Source organism: Dromaius novaehollandiae, chromosome 5 (assembly GCF_036370855.1).
Source record: "Dromaius novaehollandiae isolate bDroNov1 chromosome 5, bDroNov1.hap1, whole genome shotgun sequence".
Classification (NCBI taxonomy): Eukaryota; Metazoa; Chordata; class Aves; order Casuariiformes; family Dromaiidae; genus Dromaius; species Dromaius novaehollandiae.
Window position 1 is genome coordinate 46,784,820 of NC_088102.1, and position 22,157 is coordinate 46,806,976.

The 22,157-nt window shown below is 43.7% G+C and overlaps 1 protein-coding gene across 6 annotated transcripts in view; it reads right to left on the minus strand.

The window, feature by feature from the left end:
- The window catches only part of TSPAN18 (tetraspanin 18), a 123,131-nt gene that overhangs the window by 8,951 nt on the left and 92,023 nt on the right, over nucleotides 1-22,157 (minus strand). For all 6 annotated transcript variants that reach the window (XM_064512747.1, XM_064512745.1, XM_064512746.1 and 3 more), the window contains 5 exons: nucleotides 18,496-18,584; nucleotides 12,844-12,935; nucleotides 11,853-12,047; nucleotides 6,263-6,337; nucleotides 267-365 (listed from right to left, as the gene is read on the minus strand). In XM_064512747.1, the coding sequence (XP_064368817.1) occupies nucleotides 267-365; nucleotides 6,263-6,337; nucleotides 11,853-12,047; nucleotides 12,844-12,906 (432 nt within the window). In that variant the 5' untranslated portion in view covers nucleotides 12,907-12,935; nucleotides 18,496-18,584. The remainder of the gene's footprint in view (nucleotides 1-266; nucleotides 366-6,262; nucleotides 6,338-11,852; nucleotides 12,048-12,843; nucleotides 12,936-18,495; nucleotides 18,585-22,157) is intronic.

A 22,157-nucleotide genomic window follows, 5' to 3' on the forward strand; every position in this document is an offset into this window, starting at 1 on the left:
GTTAAAGTTGGGGGCAGTCAGAGAGCCAGGTCAAATGCCTCAGGCTTGCGCCTTTGGGAGTCTCTCTCAGTACCAGCAGCAGCTCACTTTGAGAAAGGCTGTCTGCCAGGCAAGTTCTCATTTCATTCCTACCACCACCACAAACCCTGATGCTGTGCTCGACTCAGTGGGACGGGTCAGCAGGGTGGGCTGAGGGTGCGGGAATGAGCATGGTGACAATGCCAGCTCACTCAAGAGAAGCGTGGGACCGGCGCAGCTCCACTTACTGTGATCATAACAGAGTTCCAGGTGGAAGAGAAGACGTCCGTGTCGTTGTTCCTCAGATAATGTTTCTTCAGCTCCTTGGTGAAGAACTCCCTGGTCAGCTGAAATGCACAGAGACAAGTGGAAATGGGAAGTGTTATTGCCAAAGCCTCTTTTCCAAGCACCTCTCAGATCTCTCATTGTGAGTGCTGGGGACTTTGTTTGCTTTGTTTTTGGTCCTTTTTCAAACCTAAAAGGAGAAACATGGGAAAAGCCAGGGGCTGAAGCATAACTACATCTAGGGTGAATGGTACTTACTCAGTAAAACCAATTGTTATCATTAAAAGTAAGGGGTTGAATTGAATCTATATTTGTAAGCTAATGTTTACATTAGAAAGAGCATCAAATCCACACCTGTACAGTAGCTTAACTTACTAAGCTTCACAAGGTCCACAGTGAATGCATGATTTTCCCCTTACTTTTCATTTTAAACCAGTTAACTTCCTACTAACATCAGGGTACTGCTCTGAATTTATTTCCATGTGCAAGAAAGCAGAATCAGGCCCTAACATTGAACTTGCTAGGGATGAAAAGGAATAAAAGAAGTAACAAATGTGAAATGTTCAAGTCAACTTACAAATCATAAAAAAGAATGTTTCCCTGTCAATGCCTTAGATTATCTAAACAAACACACACACAAGAAGAAAAAAAACCATCTTTATATTTCCAGTGTTTAGATAATTTAAACATTTTTTCCCAGACTCAACAATAAAAACTAATGAAACTTCATTTACTCCTGTTTACACTAAAATAGAAAAATTGTACCAACAGTTCTGCTCAGAGTCTCCTCAAAAAGTCAGATACCTTGAAATTACATTTACTTAGAATCACTCTCTGGAGGAACAATATAGAAACTTAATAGTCATCTTAAACTGAATAGCCTGATTCAATCTTGTGGCCTTTCTATCACTTTGGAATGAAAACTCAAGAGATCCCCTTTTCAGGTTCCCACTGGTCTTGACTTGTGTGGTCCCTTCTCTAAAATACTTTCGTTGGAATTGTGATCCACACAGGCAGAATTTCTATACCAGCACAAAGCCTCAGTGAAGGTATTAGTACTCAGCTGGATACAGTATTGCTCTAGTACTGCATATTGGCAAGGATCAGGACTTCAGCTGTCTGAGAAAGGCCCCTTCTTTTTTTGTTGCTGATACAGCATTACTGATCCATAAACTACTAACATATACTGTGAAGAGCTGCCTTCAGATTCTTGACATGCAACGTGAAATACTGCACAAAGAAGGGGCACATACATGTACATATGTTTGAGATGCATGGGTGGGCACAAAAGCACAAAATCAACTGTTTCCATTGTAACTTTATCACGAAATTTAAGGAAAACTGCAAAGGCTGTGGCAATTCCTTAAAAGAACCAGAACAGCATTTACCTTTGACTGACTTTTTTTTTTATATATAAATACAAGCTAAGACAAAATTTAATGACTAAAACAATAGTGAATAAAACTTTTTCACACAGACTTCTATGACTCGGGTAGCTAAATCTCATTACCTTTTAATGAGACAGGCTGCTAAGTTTCTAAATCACTTTTACAAGACACAGACTAACTCATTTTTTGCTTTTGAATACTAAAATACCGGAGGATCAGAGAGGACAGGCATTTTCCCCTGGGAATTTGGTGCACTGAGGGAAGGCTAGGTTAGAAGATGCTGAAACATATCCTCAGCATTCTCCTTTCCTTCCCTTTCTTTGCATACTTTACCCACTAAGCATCCTACCCTACAGACAGCAGCACAGTCTTTTTTTTTTTTTTTGATGCTTGCCTATTTCTGAAGCGCAGACTTTGAAACTGATATTACAGTTGGTAATAATCCCAACCGGCTGCCTTTGGCCGGGTCTGAAACAAAAGAGTCATTTGAATATAAAGTGAAACCTTTATTTTGACAGCAGCAGTCCCAGAGGAAATTGGTCAGGGTTTGTGTGTGATTTTTATGAGACTTGGCCTAAAAGAAAGCCTGGTGTTGGAAGGGTAAGTTTGCCAGGAAAATAACTGATCCCACTTTGTTGCTGTTAAACTGGAGTTTGTCCTGAGCATCTGAAGTTCAGAAGAATGTTAAAAACTGATCAGCAGAATCTTCTTTCTTCTTAAAAACAAAACAAAACAAAAAAAACCCAAAAAAAACACACTGGCAAAGGAGGATAAATGAACCTAGTAACAGCATGGATGTGTCTTTGTACATTATAATGTTACGGCAAGAACTATTCAGAAGGGGGCAAGTCTTTCACACACACTCCTGACAACACAGTCATGTCAACCACAGTCATGAAGAACAGGTAGCCTTCAGCGGTATGCTTTTCCCAGCTGTTTTGGGGGGGAATCTCCAATACAAAAGAGATGCGCGCAAGCATACGCATCAATGAATGAAGTGGGGCTGATTTGTTACACTAGTTTAAAAAACAGCTCGGGTAGCATTACTGCAGCCAGATGAAGGGGCTTATGAAACAGGATATTTCTGTACGACAGGAGTGAGCCAGCGCTGGCAAGGAAGCTCACAGCCCTCTCAACACAGCGCGTCTGAACATAATGCTGTGCAAGAAGCAGGCTTTCATAGTGCCTCCTTGGAAAACTGGGCACATTCCCGTCCTTCTGCACCTGCCTGTAGCATGCTAACATTTCTGACACAGTACAACGTTTGTACTGTAGATACAGCCCCAGTGCTGTGCTTCTCTCTTCCATAGTGCTTTCCAGCCAAGACTCCCACTGCTCAGCCTAGGAACGCAATGTGCATATTGTTTAGTTTTTGCCTTCTGCCTGAGAAAACAGAGGTATCAAGAACCAAGGTAACTTGCCTTTTAAGTGTCAGAACTGGGGATAAAAATCCAAACATCCTGACTCGGTCCAGTGCCCCACCACTGCACTGGTCCATCCCTGCCCTCCTGCTTTCTTGCTTGCTAAGGCAATTCACCATGTCTCTCAGATGGATACACACATACCGTCATTCAAGCACAAATACATCTTGAAAAGAAGCTCCCTCGCCAACACAGAATCGAAGTAGGGCCATTAACTTCATCACACAAAAGCCTTGGAAAAAAGTCAACTATCCCTCCAGGGTTTCTCCCATCCAGACCTCTGAAGGGCATAAGTCAAATTGCTCTTCCATGGGCTCTGATGACGCCTCTCTCTGTTGCTCACAGAAGACATTATGTTACGGGGAGTGACATAACCAGTGTTTAGGAGAAAAGAGTTCTCTGCTTCCAAAAGCTTCCCTTACAAAAGACGAAAAACTCTAGTAACTCCCCAATTTGATTAACAACAGACTTCCTCTTCCAAGTCTACTTTAAAACAACTCCTCAGGAGTCCAGCTGGACGTGCAGCCCCTGCTCACCACTGCTAATGTTAGAGGCTGCCACTTTCACTCACTCCCCCCCACACACTCTGCTTTCACTGGTTCTCCCTCTCATGTCAAATCTCAGCAGAAAACACCTCTTTTCTCCCTTATTTGTATCTCTTGATTTCTTTTTCTCCCTGAGCTATTAATAACTTAAGTCTGCTGAGTGTCTGGGGAGTTAGCTTGCATATAAAACACCACACATGAGAAAGCTGCCCTGAACGCTATGTGGAAAACAAGCAGCTGGAGTGTATCCTTCTCTCTCATTTTACACCTCATGAGGCTACAGCCATACGGACCGGTGCAATGACCATTTACCACAAGTGTGAAAGTAACCTTGTTGTTCCTCAGAGAAGAGAAAAGCACATCTGAACCTGACCTTAACAGCTAGTTTGAAGACTTCTTCCTGAGATGGGGTCATTGAAAGATCACCCCTGTCTTCCCAGACATTCTGTCCAGCCATCTAGCCTCAGACTAACCCACAGATGACAACAAAATTAGCTACAAATGGTTATTACCAAATCACAGCATGTGATGAAAAAATACAACAGTAAAATAAGTGTTTTCTCATAAGAAACCTGAGGAGAGAATAAACCACAAGAATTTTTAGACTGAGTTTAACTTGTGCATAGAGCCATTTCCACCAACTGAGTTGGGTTTTTAAGGTTCTTTATATCTTCCTGTTTATGCCTTTTCTGTCTATCATTCTGACAGGGTGGGAAGCTGGTGATGCAAAAAGGGAGAGGAGTTCAGGAAAGATAGCGAAGTAGTTTGTTCCCCTTCATCTTTTAACTCACAAAACACCCCCAAATGTCACAGAAGTCTAGAATAAACACTACAAACTTATCTTGCAAGGGGGAGATACGCATGTATTCTCATGTATCCTACTGCTCCCATGAGAACTGAAGGTACTGATGCTTCGCCCAGAACCAAGACGTAAGCAGGATCCTTTGACCGTGGGAAGAGGACACAGTCGGTGCTCCAGTAGTCACTCCACACACGGGACTCGCGTTAAGCCTCTCTAGTTTCTCATGCTTTTTACTAGTTCCTCTGACTCTGTTCTGGAGGTGGGAGCAGTCAGTTGTCCCCAGCCATCTGCTGCTGCCCGCAGCGCCTTCTCACCAGCAATTGCATTCCCTCTCCTTTGTGAAGACTGTGGTGGGACAGCAGTACCTGGGTCTACAGAGCAGCGCGTGTGAAGTGTTTCTACGTGTGCAGTCTGCTTCTTGTGCTGTAGCAAAGGAATTCTCTAAAAACTCTTAACAGAAGAGCTGTACTGACCAGAACACACCAGACCCCCCACGCTGCAACCCGTTTACAGAGCTGCAGCTATTTCCACTAAGACATGGTCTCAAAGCCTAATCTGGAATGGAGCACCCACACTGCATACAAAGCACCGTTCTTTCCACACTGCTCACTTCTGAGGCAAAGACACAAAGACCACCAGCTTATAAAGGAAAAAAAAATCCTCCCACTACCTCCCCACAGACCATCCTACTGTACAAACACCACAGTGTTTTGCTATCAGCTTTGTGACTCTTGATTCTTGGCTTATCAAATTCTTTTTATATGAATAAAAATAGAGCCTGGCTCACATAAACCAAAATTATAGCAAATTACGAGGTCCTTTGCTCATGCTACATTTTTGTCATGTTCAGTTGAAGGGATATGCTGTATGTTGTCCTACTACTGAGAGGCGCCAAATAAACAACACAAATACTAACAGTCACTACTGACCATCTTTACTAGCTGACATTTTCTCACAGCCATCATTCAGTCATATTTCAGGGATGGGGTGCCTTAAGAGTCTAGTTCAGTCAGGCTCTTCTTTGCATAAGTGGGGACATGAAAGAAAATGCACAAACCCCTGCAGGTTAGAGAAACAAATGAGATTCTGCTTACTAGCAGCATAGAGAAGGGAGGACAGCCATATGATAATATGCATAGGCACAGAGTAGAGAGGGGTTACATCGTAGAAAGCTGTAGAGAGAAGGACCAGGAGCCTGCAAGCAGGGCAATATGCACAAGAACCATTGAAGGAAGCCAAAATGGGATATGGAGAGCCTTGGTCAGAACAAGTAAGGGAAGACGATCTCTTACAATCAGCATTGAGAGGAATCTGGTGAGTGTCAGAACAGTGAAAATTCAATATGATTAGAAGGTGCACAAGAGACTTTTTGTACTGCAGACAAAGCAAGCATTGGCTCTGCTAGGCAAACAGAAGGTTTCACTATTAATATCAAACACATGTTATATTGAAAAAATAAATAGATGCTTTAAACCGTAGTGTGACTTTATTAGAAAACTCTCTGACAGAATATGCAGCTGGTTTGGCTGCAAAAGAATCTAGACTCTAAAAACCTCAGGATTTAAGCAGTCCCCCAGCAAATAACTTCTGTATACACATAACCCATCCACCTCACACATGCCAGCTTGGTGCCATTCACTGGCTTGCTGGCTTTTCTGCAGACTAAGTGCAGTAATGAAGCAGGTTTGTTGGTAGTTGAAACACACAGTCGCTCTACAAACTTATCAGCCACCACCTAACCCCACGCTCCAGCTGGGTACAATCCCACCAGGGTTCAGAGATTGCCCACCATAGAATACTCACATTTTCTCTGAAGATAAAAGCCAGGATTGCAGCTGAAAGCTCCGCCAGGAAGATTAACAAAATAAATATGAAGAACTAGAAAAGAGAAGATACAGAAAAAACACAGACATATCATTAGGTGCATGCTACAGGGAGCGGGAACACAAGGTTTTCCAAGTCACAAAAGAGATGGAAAAAGTAGCTGAGGAAACTTTTTTCCCCTCCGGATAATTAAAGAAACCTATAAAGTTTTTATCTTTCTGTTGTTCAACATGAAACATTTATACTACTCAAAATGCACTGAAAATCAATACAGTAATCTGGGGCAGACACAGCCCCTCTCTGATCATGTCACGGGAAGCGGGAGCTTGCACGGGATGTGGGAGCATGTTGCCTGGTAAGAGGGTATAAGGGCTACAGGACCCTTAGCAACTCCTGATGAATCTGCAGCAGGTTAAAACAGTAAAGCCTACTTTGATGGAAAAAACAGCATCATGAAGATGCTTGCACAGGGTTACATTGTCCTGACACAGTAAAGGGAATTAACGCACATAACGTATCACTTGCATACACCTACACACACACACCTGTCCTCACAACATAAATAGCTTTACTATAATAAAATCATGGCTCATTTTGTGTGGAAGGAAGTAGCTGGACATATACTGAAATATTAATACCTATGGGCAAAAATCGACTCTTTTTAGAGAATGCTCTATTTCAGGACAAAATTAGCCCCAGTTAAAAATCCCCCTCTCCACACAATGGGGTTGTACCAAGTTAGGTACATTAATTCAGCTGGTATGAAATAATACAGCCACTGCATGCTCTGTGGCATCCCTACACTGGGAAACTGCCGTAAACTTTGCAGGGAAAAGGGGGAGCTGAAGACCTGCTTTTCCAAAGTTAGCCAGACACTGCAATCAGTACCACGTCTCTCATCTACATTAATAATGTATCACATAAAATCTCTACAGAAAGTTGACAACGCACCATCATAAACTTAACACGATTGTGCCAGTATCATCCATGGCTTGTATAATATTGAAAGTGTGCATATTCATAGCCTTAAATAAAGGGAACACTGCAGATTTGACAGAAAGCAATCAGCCAGGAGGCTGTGTGGCAGCAAAACAGAAACAGTCATTCAGTTCTCAGAAGACCAGTTTGAAGTAAAGCCATTACACCCATGTCATCATAATTCAAGGTAAGAGAAATGAAAGGAAACAGAGGCATGTGGTTGTTAAATTTAAGATGGTTTTCAATTTTTCAATTTGTTTCCCTCGTAACTTTCTGTTGCTTCTATCTAAAAGCCTGGTCTTCAGGCTTGCTAAATAGACCTTGTTTTTGTGTTGCTACCAAGCCTGACTGATTCACCTTGCCTTCTCCACTTTCCCCACAGAAGTAAACCAGACAAACTGAAGAGGTCTCTCATCCCCACAGAGACAGTGATGTCGTGCTGTAACGGATGTGTACCCAGGACTTTGCCTACTTAGATCTCTCAGGCTTTAGCAGCCATTAGTATGACCTAGTAAGACATTTTTATGTTCTTATAGTCATAAAAAGAAATCACCTGTTGAGAGTCAGCCATTTTAACATTTAAGGACCAGACTGAGTGAATGTTTAGAATGGTTAGAAGCGACCTCAGGTTTTGGTCCCACATGAGAAACATAGGAGTGAATGGAGAACCCAGTAAGACTGCAGCACATGGAGGGCAATAAATGTGTGGACCACGTTACCAGTGAAAGTGGCTGAAACAATAAGCAGAAATAAACACAAGAGAAGTCTGTATTTGTTTCTGTGCGATAAGGTTATTGGAGGTCTTTCTGAAACAGAAGGATGGCAGATGGGGCCAGAAGTACTATTATATGATCCCCAGGAAATCATTTATAAACAATGTCTGTAGTGTGTTGTACCATGTATTTCAGTAACAGAGAGAGAATTCAAACTGCCTGCTTGGAATGGGCAAAATGCTCTTTTGGTGTCAATTGTTAGAGCTGTAAGTGATTTTTGCCCACTGGAAAAGTGCACTCATACCCTGTCCCATTTGTCTTCCTGCTTTAGCAATGGAAACAAAGGAAAGAAATCCTGGTTCAAAGGACAAAACAAGAAGGGTCAGATGAGCAGGGGCTTCAGACTGCCAACAGAATGCTGTTGCTTGATCTGCTGAACTAGTTAACTCTGTGATTTATTCTTATTGCTAGAGTGTTTTATGTGGCTTTTTTTTCTTGCTCAGAGACTGTTTTGTTTTTAATTTCACCACAGGAGGGCAAAGAACAAGTGATGAGAATGAATGATACTCTGCAAATCCACATTATCATCCATCAAGGGATCTCAGCATAGTTACTAAGAGGTCTAAGGTGGTGATCAAGTGATTAATCCCATCACCCTGCTAATTGCATTTCATTTACTGATTACTGGGAGACACATGTTCAACCAAGCTCCAGCACAGGGCCTGTGCAGAAGCGGAAGCAGCCATTTCCAGATTATCTCTTTGATAAGCTTCATTATCATTCCCACACTGATTTACACTTGCATTGTGCAGTCTGTGTTACAGATCTGTAGTAGGTACTGTGGAGAAAACATGAGCAGCCATTAGGGCTCATGGAAAAAAAGAGATAGCACATCAGTGTTTCCAAATTTGTTCTCATTCTACATCTTAAGGCAAAACCTGCTTATTATGTTGTGCCTCCCAAAATTAAGTTAAGTAATTACTGATACCTGAACAGTGAACAGCCAACTGGTCAGTGCACTTGTATGGGATGTAGCAGCCTCACATTCATATTCATGCTTGAAACGAGGCAGTTGAACACGGTACCTCCCTCATCCAAACTGAGAGTCTGAGCTTCCCGAGGAGCAGGGTTGACCAATTCTGGTCAAAAATTCTGCTTCAGCTCCTGGTGATGGTTATAGGTTTTGTTGGAAGTTTCCATAAATTAATGTTGCATGTTTCCTTTTCACAGCAAATGTACTGTTTTAGTTTCAGCAACACTGTTCTGAAAAGAGCAACAACCACCTTTAACCCAAAGGGAGACACACTTTCAGGGCGATAGTTTCAGGGGAAGCAGGAGGGCCAGTGCATCAATTTTACAAGAGTGCAGAACAGGATGCGTGCACTCACAACTAAGCCAAATCAAGCTAGAACAAACTTTTCTTGTTGCAAAGATGAATTCAGCCCCATAGGGAAACAAACAAACAAAATATTAACACAAGCATTTTTTTGTGCACTCAGAAGCACTGCGGATTCTGGTTTTGATGCTCTTCTTTTGCAGTCAAAAGGTTTTTAGGACAATCCAGAACTTGGTGAATCTCTATTTTGCAGGCCAGCGCTTGCTGCTTTTGCTGAGCCCTGTCTGATTTCTGGAGAAGCTAAAAACACTTCACAGCCTTGTGGCTAATGCAACATGCTAGGTTCCACAGTGATGCTTTTTCTAAAAAGACAAACAGTGAAAGGTAAAATGAAAGTCCTTGCACATAGAGAAGCCAGAACCTAGAGAACATGCATGTGTGCATCTGTCTTGTCCCTTCTAGCTTCCGTTTACATTGGACTAAAAGCTCCAGATGTACATTATGCATCACTGTGAAATCTCACTCAAGAGACTCCGGCTCATCAATTCTTTAATGACTTTGTAAGTGGATTTGATTTGACCAAGCAACTTTGCCCAAGTCCCACCCCTCTGAACCCTAACACCCTTGAGTTCTGCAAGGGTGTTCCCACCTTCCTGGTATATGCTCATCACTGACTTGCCTTTCCAACACTTAAACCTTACTCCCATCAGGCTTCTGACTTCACAGATCATGCATTACGCATTTCAAGGTCAGCTGGTGTGGTCTCCAAAAAGAGCACAAGTTAGTAAAATATCTGTTCTCACTTGATATCAGCACTGAATCTTTTCAAGGTGCTTCACTGCTCTTGGACATGGAATGGCAGGTTGTTTAACAGAGAGTTACTTTGATGCCAGAAGCCCTAGAAGACCTCAATCAAGGTGGAATGCTAATTCCTCATCCAGTGATTACTCTTAGGAGTTTCTTTTAGTCCCACACGTTACTTCCAGCCCATATATTTCTCACATTCTCAGTACAAAATAAAATAATAATAAAAGTAAATAAATAAAGCAGCAGGGCTCAGTACTAGCTTTGAGAGTCAGAAAAGTAATAACCACAAAACTGAGTGAACCGGAGCATAACTAAAACACCAGGAGAAATATTCAACTATGATGTAACTCTACTGACTTCAGTAATGTCAGATCAGGAAAGAAAGAGTATGGCCCAGAACATCCTTCCGTCAGCCAGGTCCCCAGTCTGCATGTAGCTTATGTGGTCCCAGATTGAAAATACTTACCTCCAATTCACCTAAATCAGTATTTCTCTTCATACACAACTTTCAGTTTCTTAATCTCATAGGGACTGGCTTTGGAATAACCTCAGTCTAATTGTGTATGATTCTTTGCATTTTATTAGGTTCCTCTGGGCAGAGCTCCATGACTTTACAGGTGATACTTCTGGTTTTACAATTTACTTCCAAGGTATATCACTAGAGACCAAACCCACCAGAAAAGGGCTGTCATGTGCAGCTTATGAATTCAAGGGGTGGGTCAGCCAAGTGCAGAGAGAATTTCTCGCAGTAGAGCCAGGCTGATTTCTAAGGAAAATGGTTTCTTCAACAAAGTGGACTTTCCTGTTCTGTTAGAGACAACCATCTTTTGCACTGTGAAGCAGCTGCTGCTACTGCTTCTGTAGAGCTCTGTGTTCAAGATACAGTCACGACAAAACACTGTGAGATTAAGATTAAAAAAATAAAAAGCCCAAACCAAACCAACAGACTCAGAGAGAGAAACAAAAGGTCACATTTGACAAAAACAAGAAATAAAACAAGTGAGTTTTGTGTTTTGACACGTAACTGGTAATGTTTTCCAGTAGGAGATAACGGCTGGAAACCCTGCAGTATAAGATATTATAGCAGATGTCAAAAATGACTTACTTTAGAGGCTAGTTCTTTGTAAATAGCACCCGATGAACACATGGGTTGAAATTTAACCCCATCATTCAGGGGGAAAACTGCCTATGAAGGTAACGAATTTGGTTCATTTTAAGAGCAGGGAAGGCTGCATAAAGGAGTGACTACCTACTGGGAGCTGCAATGCAAAGCCACCACACAGTTCTGAGCCGGGCATTTATGCTGATGCAGGTGGGCTCCGTTACATCGATGCGCTGCTCCACAAGTTCGCTTGGCTTTGTTGTGAGCTAGTGGGAAACAAATCTGCAAGTGGAGCTGAGAGTTTTGGCTGGATAACAGTGGACCACTTTTGGTCACCTTATAAAAGTAAAAAACAAAAAATAGGACCATTTTGAAACAAAACTTAGCAAAGTCAAAGTACACTCCCTGACTCCATCCCGACTGGGCTCAGGCCTGGTACAGTGAAGAACCAAATTCTCTGCATCTCTAGCTGTGCATAAAAGTGCCCTAAACCCTTTTAAAGCTTCAGAGAATAATGGCTGCAATAACACACATCCGTTCACGCACTTATCACATATCACTCTATTCAGTGAAACAGTTGCCCCCATCCTCAGGAAACACCAAAAGGTCAACAGAAGACGCAAGGACACTTACAAAAAGCAGGAGGCATTTGTTCTCACGGATGGCCCCGCAGCAGCCGAGGAAACCCAGCAGAAAGAGCATCGCTCCCATAGCCAGCATGATGTAAGCTCCCGTGAAGAGGAGAGGGTTGGCAGCCACTATCTCTCGGAAACCTGTGGGATCCACAACGACCCAGATCCCAACTCCCAGCAGGCACGCTCCTCCCAGCTGTCATGGCGTGATGAGAGGAGAGAGAGGGAGACATGTCAACATAAAAAAACCGCTGCGGGACGACTGGGTTCATCAGTACCTTTTGATTGAAGGTGTTCTCTCAGAGAATTTCTGTTTCTCCATGGCATGTACCCCCTGCACAGCAGGTGACTGCTGACAGGCTACACAGTTTCAGTGTCTCTCTCCTACTGAGTGAAACGTTTGTGGCAAAAGCACCTTTTTTTGATGCTTCTAACACTGGTTATTCCCTGCCTAATGCTGAAAGACTGAGTCTTGAGCTGCTGCCACGTCTGCCCAGGAGAGCCCAGTAAGGTGCCCAAGGGAACCTCTCCCTCTGCAGCGGCCACACTGCCCACTCTGGGGAGGGCGGCCCAGCGCTCCCACCCCTCCTGTCAAGGAGAAGAGCAACAAGGGTCACTGAGAAAAAGGACTCTCTGCGCGGTAGGGAAACGGCTGTGTTTTCTAGTGAAAACCTCAGCAGGGCAGCCAGGACTAGAAACCAGTTTTTTATGGCATCAAGGACAGACCTCCTTCACTACTAGTTAAAGCTTTCTCTCCAGTCTTCCCTTGCCAAGGACAGGAATCACTCAGACAACAGCAACCACTGTGCTGGCTTGCTGAATGTCTGAGCATCTCTGGATGCCCTAAACACTTTAGTGATTGTTAGTACAAAGCTGAGAGTGTTTCTGCATTGTGGCAACTTTACCCAAGTACAGCATATCCTGTTGGGGTGCAGGATGCTGCTGGAAACAGGAGGAGAATTCAGGAGGGAAAGTGGATTCCAAATACTTACAAATATAAAGAAATTGAAAAGAAACATCAGGTACTTCATGCAGCTCAGACAGTCTCCCTCCATGGTCTCCAGGCTGCTTGATCCAATTATTCCTGCAAAACACCAGCACTACCTTAGCACATATGCTTTTTATCTGAGTGACACAGGCCTATTTCCGTTTTATTTCCCCCAGGCCCTGTGGAGTTCATTATACAGAAGGCTCAGTTCTTACCTGAACAAGGTAACACAGCACAGGCTAATAAGAGGTAATGATCACTGCTAATTCCCTTTGTGTTCTCCCTGGACGGTTAACTCCACACAAGCCTTCTCTACAGCATGAAGGCCACACAAACAGGGACTGTATTTTCAGGGAGACTTTCAGACATTTAGAGGAGTTGGACTGGGAATGACTGAAGTGCGTGAATGGGGAAGGGCCTGAGGAAGGTGACAGCTCTGCAGAAGCAGCTGGGCAGTGTCCCTGTGTCTACTGACATCCCCTCCCACAGCCAGGTTACTCAGACCGCGGCAGAAGACCCGCTTATCACATAGTGTGAAATGTTACTGTGCCACTGAAGTCCATCCCGCACAGGCCTCTTGCAGGCAGGGCCCATGGATCAAAGTTGGTAAGTCTTCCACCCCAGGAAAAAAAGCTAAGGAATCTGAACTGGTTTTCAAGCCCCATGGGTCTGAATCAGACTGCAAATTTCTTAGGACAATATTTATATTGGAAGAGCAGCTAGAAATCCTGACCAGATAAGGCTGTAAGAGAAGAAAGTTTCTGCCCTCAAAAACTTACTGCTTAATGAAGTGACTATACTTCCCAATATGTAAATATATCATCAACCACCCTGGAGGGACAGATGAACAAATACATAAAATAGTAAAAGTTCCACCGAAAGAAGAGACATTACAGTCACTGCACCTTGCACAGGTGGATACATACACATGTAACCAAAGAGGCACATATCTTTGATTTGCTTTCTAGAGAATCACTCCTGAAGCCCACATGCTTCTTAACCCATCTCTTCCCCCTTCTCCACTGTGAATGCCATCCTCAGAACAGAACTGCATCCAATTATATGCTATGCTGGCAAAGTACATTTGATCCATTTGAAAGAAAAAAAAAAAAACCCAGAAATTACCCAAGGTTTTTACCAGGCCAGAAATAAAACCCTGTTGTTCACTCTCTCATTGTTTTTATTAATCCACAAAACTTGGGAGAGCTGTACAGCCTCACCACGGTCCTTCCCTCCGTGACCATGGTAACCAATCTGCTTCAGCAAAACGGCTGAGAAAACGCATGGCAGGCAGCTCTCCCAGCAAGGGGCTGCCTGAGGTAAACAGCCAGATTCATACAGCGTGTTTGTTTGCCATACTTCTTCAACACGGTTTAAAAATCAAATCAATCCCTTCCTAGTGGCAAAACAGGCATAGACACATGAATGGCACAACATAAACGCTCATGAGGACTACGGTACACAAATGCAGCTGCTTTCCTTTTGGATTGCTTCTTGCCTGGGGCAGGATGGCAGTGTGCCTCTGGCTGGCTGGGTACCCCCTAGGGAATCCCTTTTGCTGGAAGAATCCTGACCATATCCAAAAACCCAGCTTTACAGTTCACCTGCACTAGAGAAACACAAACCTGGACCCAAACCTGAGAATGAGGGCAGTATGTTTCTTTACAAAGTTTATTTTCTTGTATCTCTGATGCACAACTGTTCCACCTAGGGAGGTTCGAAGCCAAGACTGTGAGTGCAGGAGATGGAGTGGGACACCAAGCTCTGATGCAGGCCTGGAGGATATGCACATGGCTCAAGTGTCAAAGAGGAGGATGACAATTCCCTGAGGGGGTTAAAACCATGACTGCAAATCTCACAGAGAAAGTTTCTTGAAGTACGCAAAGGTAGAGAGCTGGGGAGGAAATTCTCTGGATTACCTGGAGGGAAGGTAAACCTCCAGTTCCACTAACCTATGAGCTTAGACACTATGGCAGAGAGGGATGTGAAAATACAAACAAATCAATAGGACACTGGTACTTCAAAAGCCCTAGAATCAGTGGCACCAAGATGTTCCCATTGCCACCCCCAAAAAAGCTAAATCTCAGTATATTAGTCAAAGCCTGAAAGTTATCAGAGAGACCTCTAAGTCCTGCTGCCTTGAGTGACCTCCCACATGATCTAAATCATGGTCTTAGCTGAAAAAGGAACAAAAAAGGAAATCAATTTAACTATATTCTGCCACTTTGCATCATTCACACCCATCTCACTGCAGAGGCATCCACTTTATAAACATTGCCTGTGGTCTAAGAAGCAGCAACTCCTGAACCTAACCCTGTCATGATGCCACACTGCCTTGTAGAGCTGATAAACCACATTCCCTCCTTACCTTACTTTCCATATCTGGGTCTACTTCCTGAGCAGGAAGAGCTGGTTTCCTTGGAACTGCTTGGATTTCCATGAGCTGAATCTATGGCTTCCTTTTCTTTATACACACAAAGCTGAGCTAAGATTCCTTGCATTACTCCTTCCCATGCATCCTCTCAGTATGTTAAATGTTTCCTAGGTATGAGCAGGGAAGGCAGTCCCTCAAGCTGTTGAGTGCTCAGGTCCTGCAAACATTGCTGGCAGGGCCATGCAGTCAAAATAGGGCAACCTGAGAGCAACAAAAACACTTATTAAGTGAGCTTTGACAAGTGAAAACTCCCTCGGTTTGCCTGGGCCAGAAATCACCTCCAGTGGTGGTGCTGGGCTCACATTTGCAATTTCTAAAAACACCACGCTTCACACAGAGCAAAGCAACAAATAAATGCAGTGCAGCTAACTCTGCTATGCTGCAAGAGAGGAACACAGCTGGTGGGATTTACAAATCCTGGAAGTCCTTCAACTCAGGATGGAAGTGAGTCACCAGCGACAGTGCAAGGTCTTAGCTGGCAAACACAAGAGTGCAGTACATCAAAGCTTTCACATCATAAGAGCTCAATGCAAAGTTTCAAAAAATGCCAACCCATTGGTCTGATGTGAAAAATGTTAGTGCTGAGCAGTTAGTTGCTCAGTACTGAAACTTGCAACTTGGAGACACTCTCACGTGCCAGCATAACACACCCCTTCCAATTTCTATTAGCTACGCAGATGTCAAAACATTACATGGAAGCTCACCATTTGGATCTCTGACTGCACTGATTAAAACAGGGCAAATCAACCAAAAGCATGATCTGACCCACTGCACAGCACTTATAGCTATTTCATGTCAGAGCCCAAGCACTCTAGCACATCGGAAATACATTACCATCTAGTTCATTTATGCAGTTTCACTCTACACTTTGAAGAGTATATAAGTAATGCTTTTTACAAATGACATAAGCAAAATACTAATAATGTTACTTACAAATAACGTAATTATTACACCATCTGTGGCAACTGTTGCCATATTAATTAGCTGAAGGTACCTAAACTCACTGATCACAAGCTGCAAGAAGGAAATAACTGACATGAAAGGACAATTCTGACCCACAGTGCTGCTTTTTCCTTCCACGTTACTTTTAAGTCATACACACAAAACGTAAAGCTTTATAAGTCACTCCTACTATACACTGATGCAAGTGAGATACAATCTGGACTCATATGTCTTACTCTACTCTTTAAAAATATCTTTTCTGCCCTTCTCCAGGCCCCAAATTTGTGACAGATTAAGTTCTCTGCAGAATATATTTAATGCTAAGCAAACATTAACAGCCAGAACTGCAGAAGACAGCAGCTGACAGATGCTCTCCCTGGCTTGTCCCATCTCAGACCTGTGAGACACATGAGATGCATTTGTTTTTGTCTGAAACATGGCTATAAATGTTCCACTTTTTCTTAGGCAGCTTATTCTACATTTTCCCCTAATATGAATTTTATCTTGCAAAGTAATAGGGAGTCCAAAAAAACCCAGCAGCATAGCCAAAAAACATACCCCAGCTGCTGTAATCAGTTAGGAATAAAGTCGAGCTTTTCAAGGCAATACATTCTTTTCTTCTCTAACTGCCATTTATTTCCTTCCTTCTCACATTTGTTTTTGCATGCCCTGAAACTACCTTGAACTTCACATATCTAAAGGAAACTGCTTAACTACCCCCCTGAAAACTGCTTCCACATTTCTCTCTGCTGTCACTGACATTTCCCCCTGCCCACATCCCCCCTTTCACAGTAGACTAAAACCTAGGGTTTCACTTGGATCGCTCCTTCATATTTGCCATGGAGACGGAATCACTGAAAATTTAGTTTAGATGGGATCTCTGCATGTCATCTAGTCCAAATGCCCCCCTCCAAGCAGGGCCAGTTTTAAAGCTTGATCCAATTTCAAAGTTAGATCAGGTTGCTCTGGCACATATCCAGTCAAGTTTTGAGCATCTCCAAGCACTGAGGTTCCACAGTCTCTCTGGATACCCGTTCCAACATCTGACTGCACTCTGGTGTGTCCAAATTACCTTCTCATGAAAGCAGCAAGAGCCCCCCTCAGATCTGCCAGTCTGTCAGAACTCTCAAGGAACACTTTATCATCACCAATCTCAAACCTTTCATCTTCCATATCATACCCTTCCTATCCTCCACTGAAAATGACTGTGTGAACTGTTCTCCTTGCCTACCATTCCAGCCACACAATCCTCACCTTTAACACACCTCCGTCAGCTATTCCTACTCCACTGCACAAAATTCAGGCACTGTGCTCTCAGTGTGCGGCTCAGAGTCTCCCATCTCTGATACTTCATAAAAATGGCAGTATAACTAAGACTGGAAGAGAACTCTAGAGGTTACCTGGTCCAATCCTCACTCAAACCACTTCTTCTGTCACTTACCTTCTACCACCTTGTCCACATTATCTCTTCTTCTTACATAAAAATTCTTTGCTTTCATTGTCTATGAAGACCTTGTCCACCTAATTGATCCACTGCTTTCTTTAAAACCTGATAGCCAGTTCTGCTAGTCAATGGCTTAAGGAGCAAATCAGACTAACTCACATCTGCTTTCATATCACATACAATGCAATGAGGTAACAGCAGAAGCCTCCAGAACCACCACTACCAGCCAGACATTAAAGAAAATTAAAAAATACGGATTGGGTTCTCTTCAGAGCCAGTCCTTCAATTCTCATGGCCTGTCCCAGCTGAGATGTCACTAGCAAAACATCCATGTAGCTCTAAGCCACACCACTGGGGGGGGATTGCCACAACCTAGATCACACCATCGTGTCCTCTCCTCAACACCATGGTGGCATACGCTCTGGCTTCAAGGTATGGGGACTTGATTCAGCACTCTTGCCTTCCTCCAGGGAGTACCCCTCTCCCAGGCGAATTTCTCTGTTCAGTGTCTGCAAGCAGTATCCAACTCCGTTAAATGAAAGTGGCAGGATCTGGTAAGAGAACATATTACAACAGATGGTACCTTCCAGAAAACCCTTTCAAAGGACTACTTCCACACAGCCTGCTCCTCTAGGTAGGACAGAAGCAGGGGCAGATGTAATATTAGGAGATCGAAGGGGAAAGGCCTCCCTTCATTCGCATGACTTGCTGCAGCACACCTTCCAGGTCACACAAGAGCAGCTGAGCTGCTGCACACCGTAGGTACATCCAACCAGCCCTGAGAGAGATACAGAGAAAGCCTTTGGGATGCAGAAAGACTCGTAAGCAAGATTCACCTTTGCAAGTCTGGGACTTGAAGTGCAGTATCTTTTCTAGTCTTTAACGGTCTGTGTGTCCCATGAATCTCTTTGTAGCCAAGCTTGTCCTGTAAGAGAAAAATATGCAATTACTGCAGAAGTCGATATACACAATTTATTAAAAAACACGATCTTGGTGAATATGCTCCATTTAATTGCCACCTTAATTTAGCGTACATTAGCACTAATGAAGAGCTTTTAATACCCAGTGACGGATCTGATTCCTCAGAATCTCTTTAGCGACCTTTGGGGTGTTCCAAATGCCCACAGAGCACGTGTAAATCCAAAGCTCCACTGCATACGCACATCATACCACAACAGTGCTAGATTAATAACAGCTGCACCTTCAATATTTTATAGGAGGTTTAGACAAACTTTAATCTGCTGTGACTTTACAGCCCATTTACTGGGAAAATGAAAAAGGCAGAGGAACAGAGAGGGAATGTGTGTTTGGGAAGCAGAGCCCAGTCATTAAGAGCGATGGCCTGAAAACTCAGGGCTCTATTCTTCATCCTTCCAGCCACTTCTCATGCGAAGCTGAGCAATCTATTTCCTCTCCCTGTACCTCATTTTCACTGTCTGTGAAACAGGGGCACAGAGGAACAGCAAAGCCACAGTACTGCCTGCTCTCAGATTTCTCAGATTCTTGAACAAAAGGCATTAGATGAGCCAGTGAAGACAAGGGCACAGACTGACACTACAGCAATTTTCTCAGTAAATATATCCTCTTAATTTCTGCCTGCACAATGAATGACCATCTTCTGCTAGGCAAAGGTAAGGTGAGACTACAGATTAACATGGAAAGCATGCTTGTTTGGCTGTTGCTTGGTCCTGGCATCATCTTGGTTGTTTTTTTCTTCACCTGTCTAATACAGTCTCAAGCCTATGTTTTGAGGCCTGTCGGGAAGGAATAGCCTTTAACTATTCAAACAGCACCTCATGCCATAAGGGTCCAATATTCAAATACGGTTGCTAGGCATCATAAGTAAATAATTCATCCTTCCCAAATTATTTTGGAATACTCACAGCTATTCTGAACCCATTGCTTAGCTGTGAGTGATCAGATAAGTCACCTGGGTCTATTCCTGCTCCCTCACTGAACGAGTGTGCCAAAATTTCAGCATGATTTCTGGAGCGGTTGTATTTAACATCTGTTTCCCACAAACATTTGTGAACGTGCCTTTGAAAATTGCCTCCCATTAAGACTTCTGTGAATAAGTCTATGGTTTGTTGTTGGCAGGAAGTGAACAAAGAGTTTCAAGGTGGCTGAAACTAGTACAATATAAAACATTTCATGAATATTCATAGACTTTTTGTTTTGCATTACTCCTTCAAATATAATGTCCTTCCTCTGTCACTGGGTGCCTTTTGCACCTAGATCTCTGAATGATGAGCTGGGATGGCTTCACTTTTGCAGTCCAGAGGGTGCAAACTTCTACAGATTGTCCCATCTCCGCTGCAAAGGTATCTGCAGAGCAGCTGCTGAACTGCTCCACTTTACAGCCCCGTGTATGAAGGCAGCCCCAAGTCAGTATAGCTTTATCATCATATTCAGGGTGGTAAGTGCAAAAGTTCAAAAGCCGCTATATGAACGGCGGAGGCCCCTCCAGGAGAGGGGCTCGGACCAGCCCCAGCTGGGACAAGAATCCGTGTGACCACCCCACAGCAAAGAGCCCCTTCCAGCCAGGCAGAGTCTGGTGCCCACCCTTACACTTTTTTCTTTTTCTTTTTTTGTGGGAGTGGAAGTGGCAGAAGGAATACTTCATCCTATGTTTTGTGCATGCAATTGAGAGCCGAATTATTTCATCAGTTGTCCTATCCTGCGGTGCCTTTATCCTGGGATAGCAGCTGCATGGAGAAGAAGATGGCTCTAACTTTTAGAGCGGAGATAGCACTTTGCTGTATAAACCTATCATTAGGAAAATAACCAGAATGATAGGATTCCTGCTCCTACTGTGTGCGCATATAATTACATCCCGACAGGCCCTCAAAGGTCTGCGTGGGAGAGGAATTTTATTTTTTATTCCTCTAAAGTCACAATATTTTAAAGAAATTACAGCACCACAGAGAAGAAGAACTTAAATGCTTCAGTAGGTACCAGCAGGTGCTGTGTCAGAAGGGATGAAAGAGCGCATTCAGTGCCAAACAACAGCAATACTCCATCTTACTCTATGGCCCTGAAGGGGAGGAAGTCCCTGCCAAACAGACTCTCTTTGGTTAATAGCTACGATTTTGTCATTAGGGAGAACTGCAGAAAGTGCAAAACCACCATGCCTAATTGTGACTTGAGCAAGCTGATGCCTTTAATTACAGTCCCTGGGGAAACACAGGGGAAGCTGGAGTTACGGCTGAGGCCAAGGCTCCTTCCTCGGGGCTGAGCGCGTGCGAGCCCTGCTGCCTCAGCTGGCTGAGCAGCGGCACTTGGCACGCTGGCCTGCCTCCTCTCTCTTCTCACATCACCACATTAGGTCCACGCTGAGCACCAGCTTCTCTTCGCATTCACCACTTTTCAATCAGCCCTTTTGCAGGGAGTGGGCTTTGATGGAGCAAACGCCGCTAAACTCATGACTTCTGCTAGTCTCGTGCAGCAAGGAAGACGCTTGGAGAGGTAAGGCAAAGAGAGAGGGGGGAGAAGAGGCTGATCCAGTCAAGAGGTAGCAAGTGAAACAAGAAGTGAATGGAGGGAGCAAGATGGAGAAAACAGGCCTGTCTCTGGGAGGCACATTAACTACTGCAGGAGGACCACCAGCTGAATGGCTTATGGGCCTCCTGCTTCAGAAGTGCCACTAGCTGCTGCCAGTCCCCCTTGCTCATCACATCTGCTGCCTTTGCAGGATCTAGGCAAACAGAAACGCATGCCAAGCCCAGATGGTCAGCCAAGGGAGAAGCTGAAGACAAGGGTCACTTGCTTGCTGGATCTCTGCAAGAGGCCTATGTTTTGGTGGAGAAGGGTGAGGCAAAATGTCTCTGTGGAAGCAGGCCCAGTTTAATCTCATTCCCTTTGCAAAGGTCTCAGAAAAAGGTAAACCATTTGCTATTCCTGAACAGGAGCTCAGCACAGTCTCTTAGTCCCATGCCTTACCGTGTAACTATAGCCTCTATATAAATAACTAATTGCACTGGAATTTCATAGTGCTTACATTGCAGAGTCATTGCTGTGACATGACTACGTTACTGCATGTAAATCCAATTAGATTCCAAAGTGCACTGTGCGACTATAATCGGCCCCTGTGGAGCAGCCACGAGGGGACCTGCACAAGGCCATGGAACTAGATACTAAATTACAGTCAATCTACCTCCTCTTTAGTTGCATTAAAATGCTAATGCCACTGTAATATAGGCCCATCTGCCAGTGATGACTGCCTTGCTTTGCAACACTGGAGTGAACAGGCTTGTTGCACGGCCTCAGAGCATTTAATTCCTCAACACAGTTGCACAAGCAAAGCCCTTAGGGGCATCTAACACCTTAAAGCAATAACCTGACTGGCTTTTATAATACTAAAATCGAGGTTTGGGGATGGTGTTTAAATGAATCTGAGCTGCCGCTAAAACTATCCCAAGTTTCCCACCCAAGCAGAGCACTCTGGACAACCAGGCTGTCCTCTCCTGACTCAGCTTTGAGACTTTGGTCTTCCTACTTT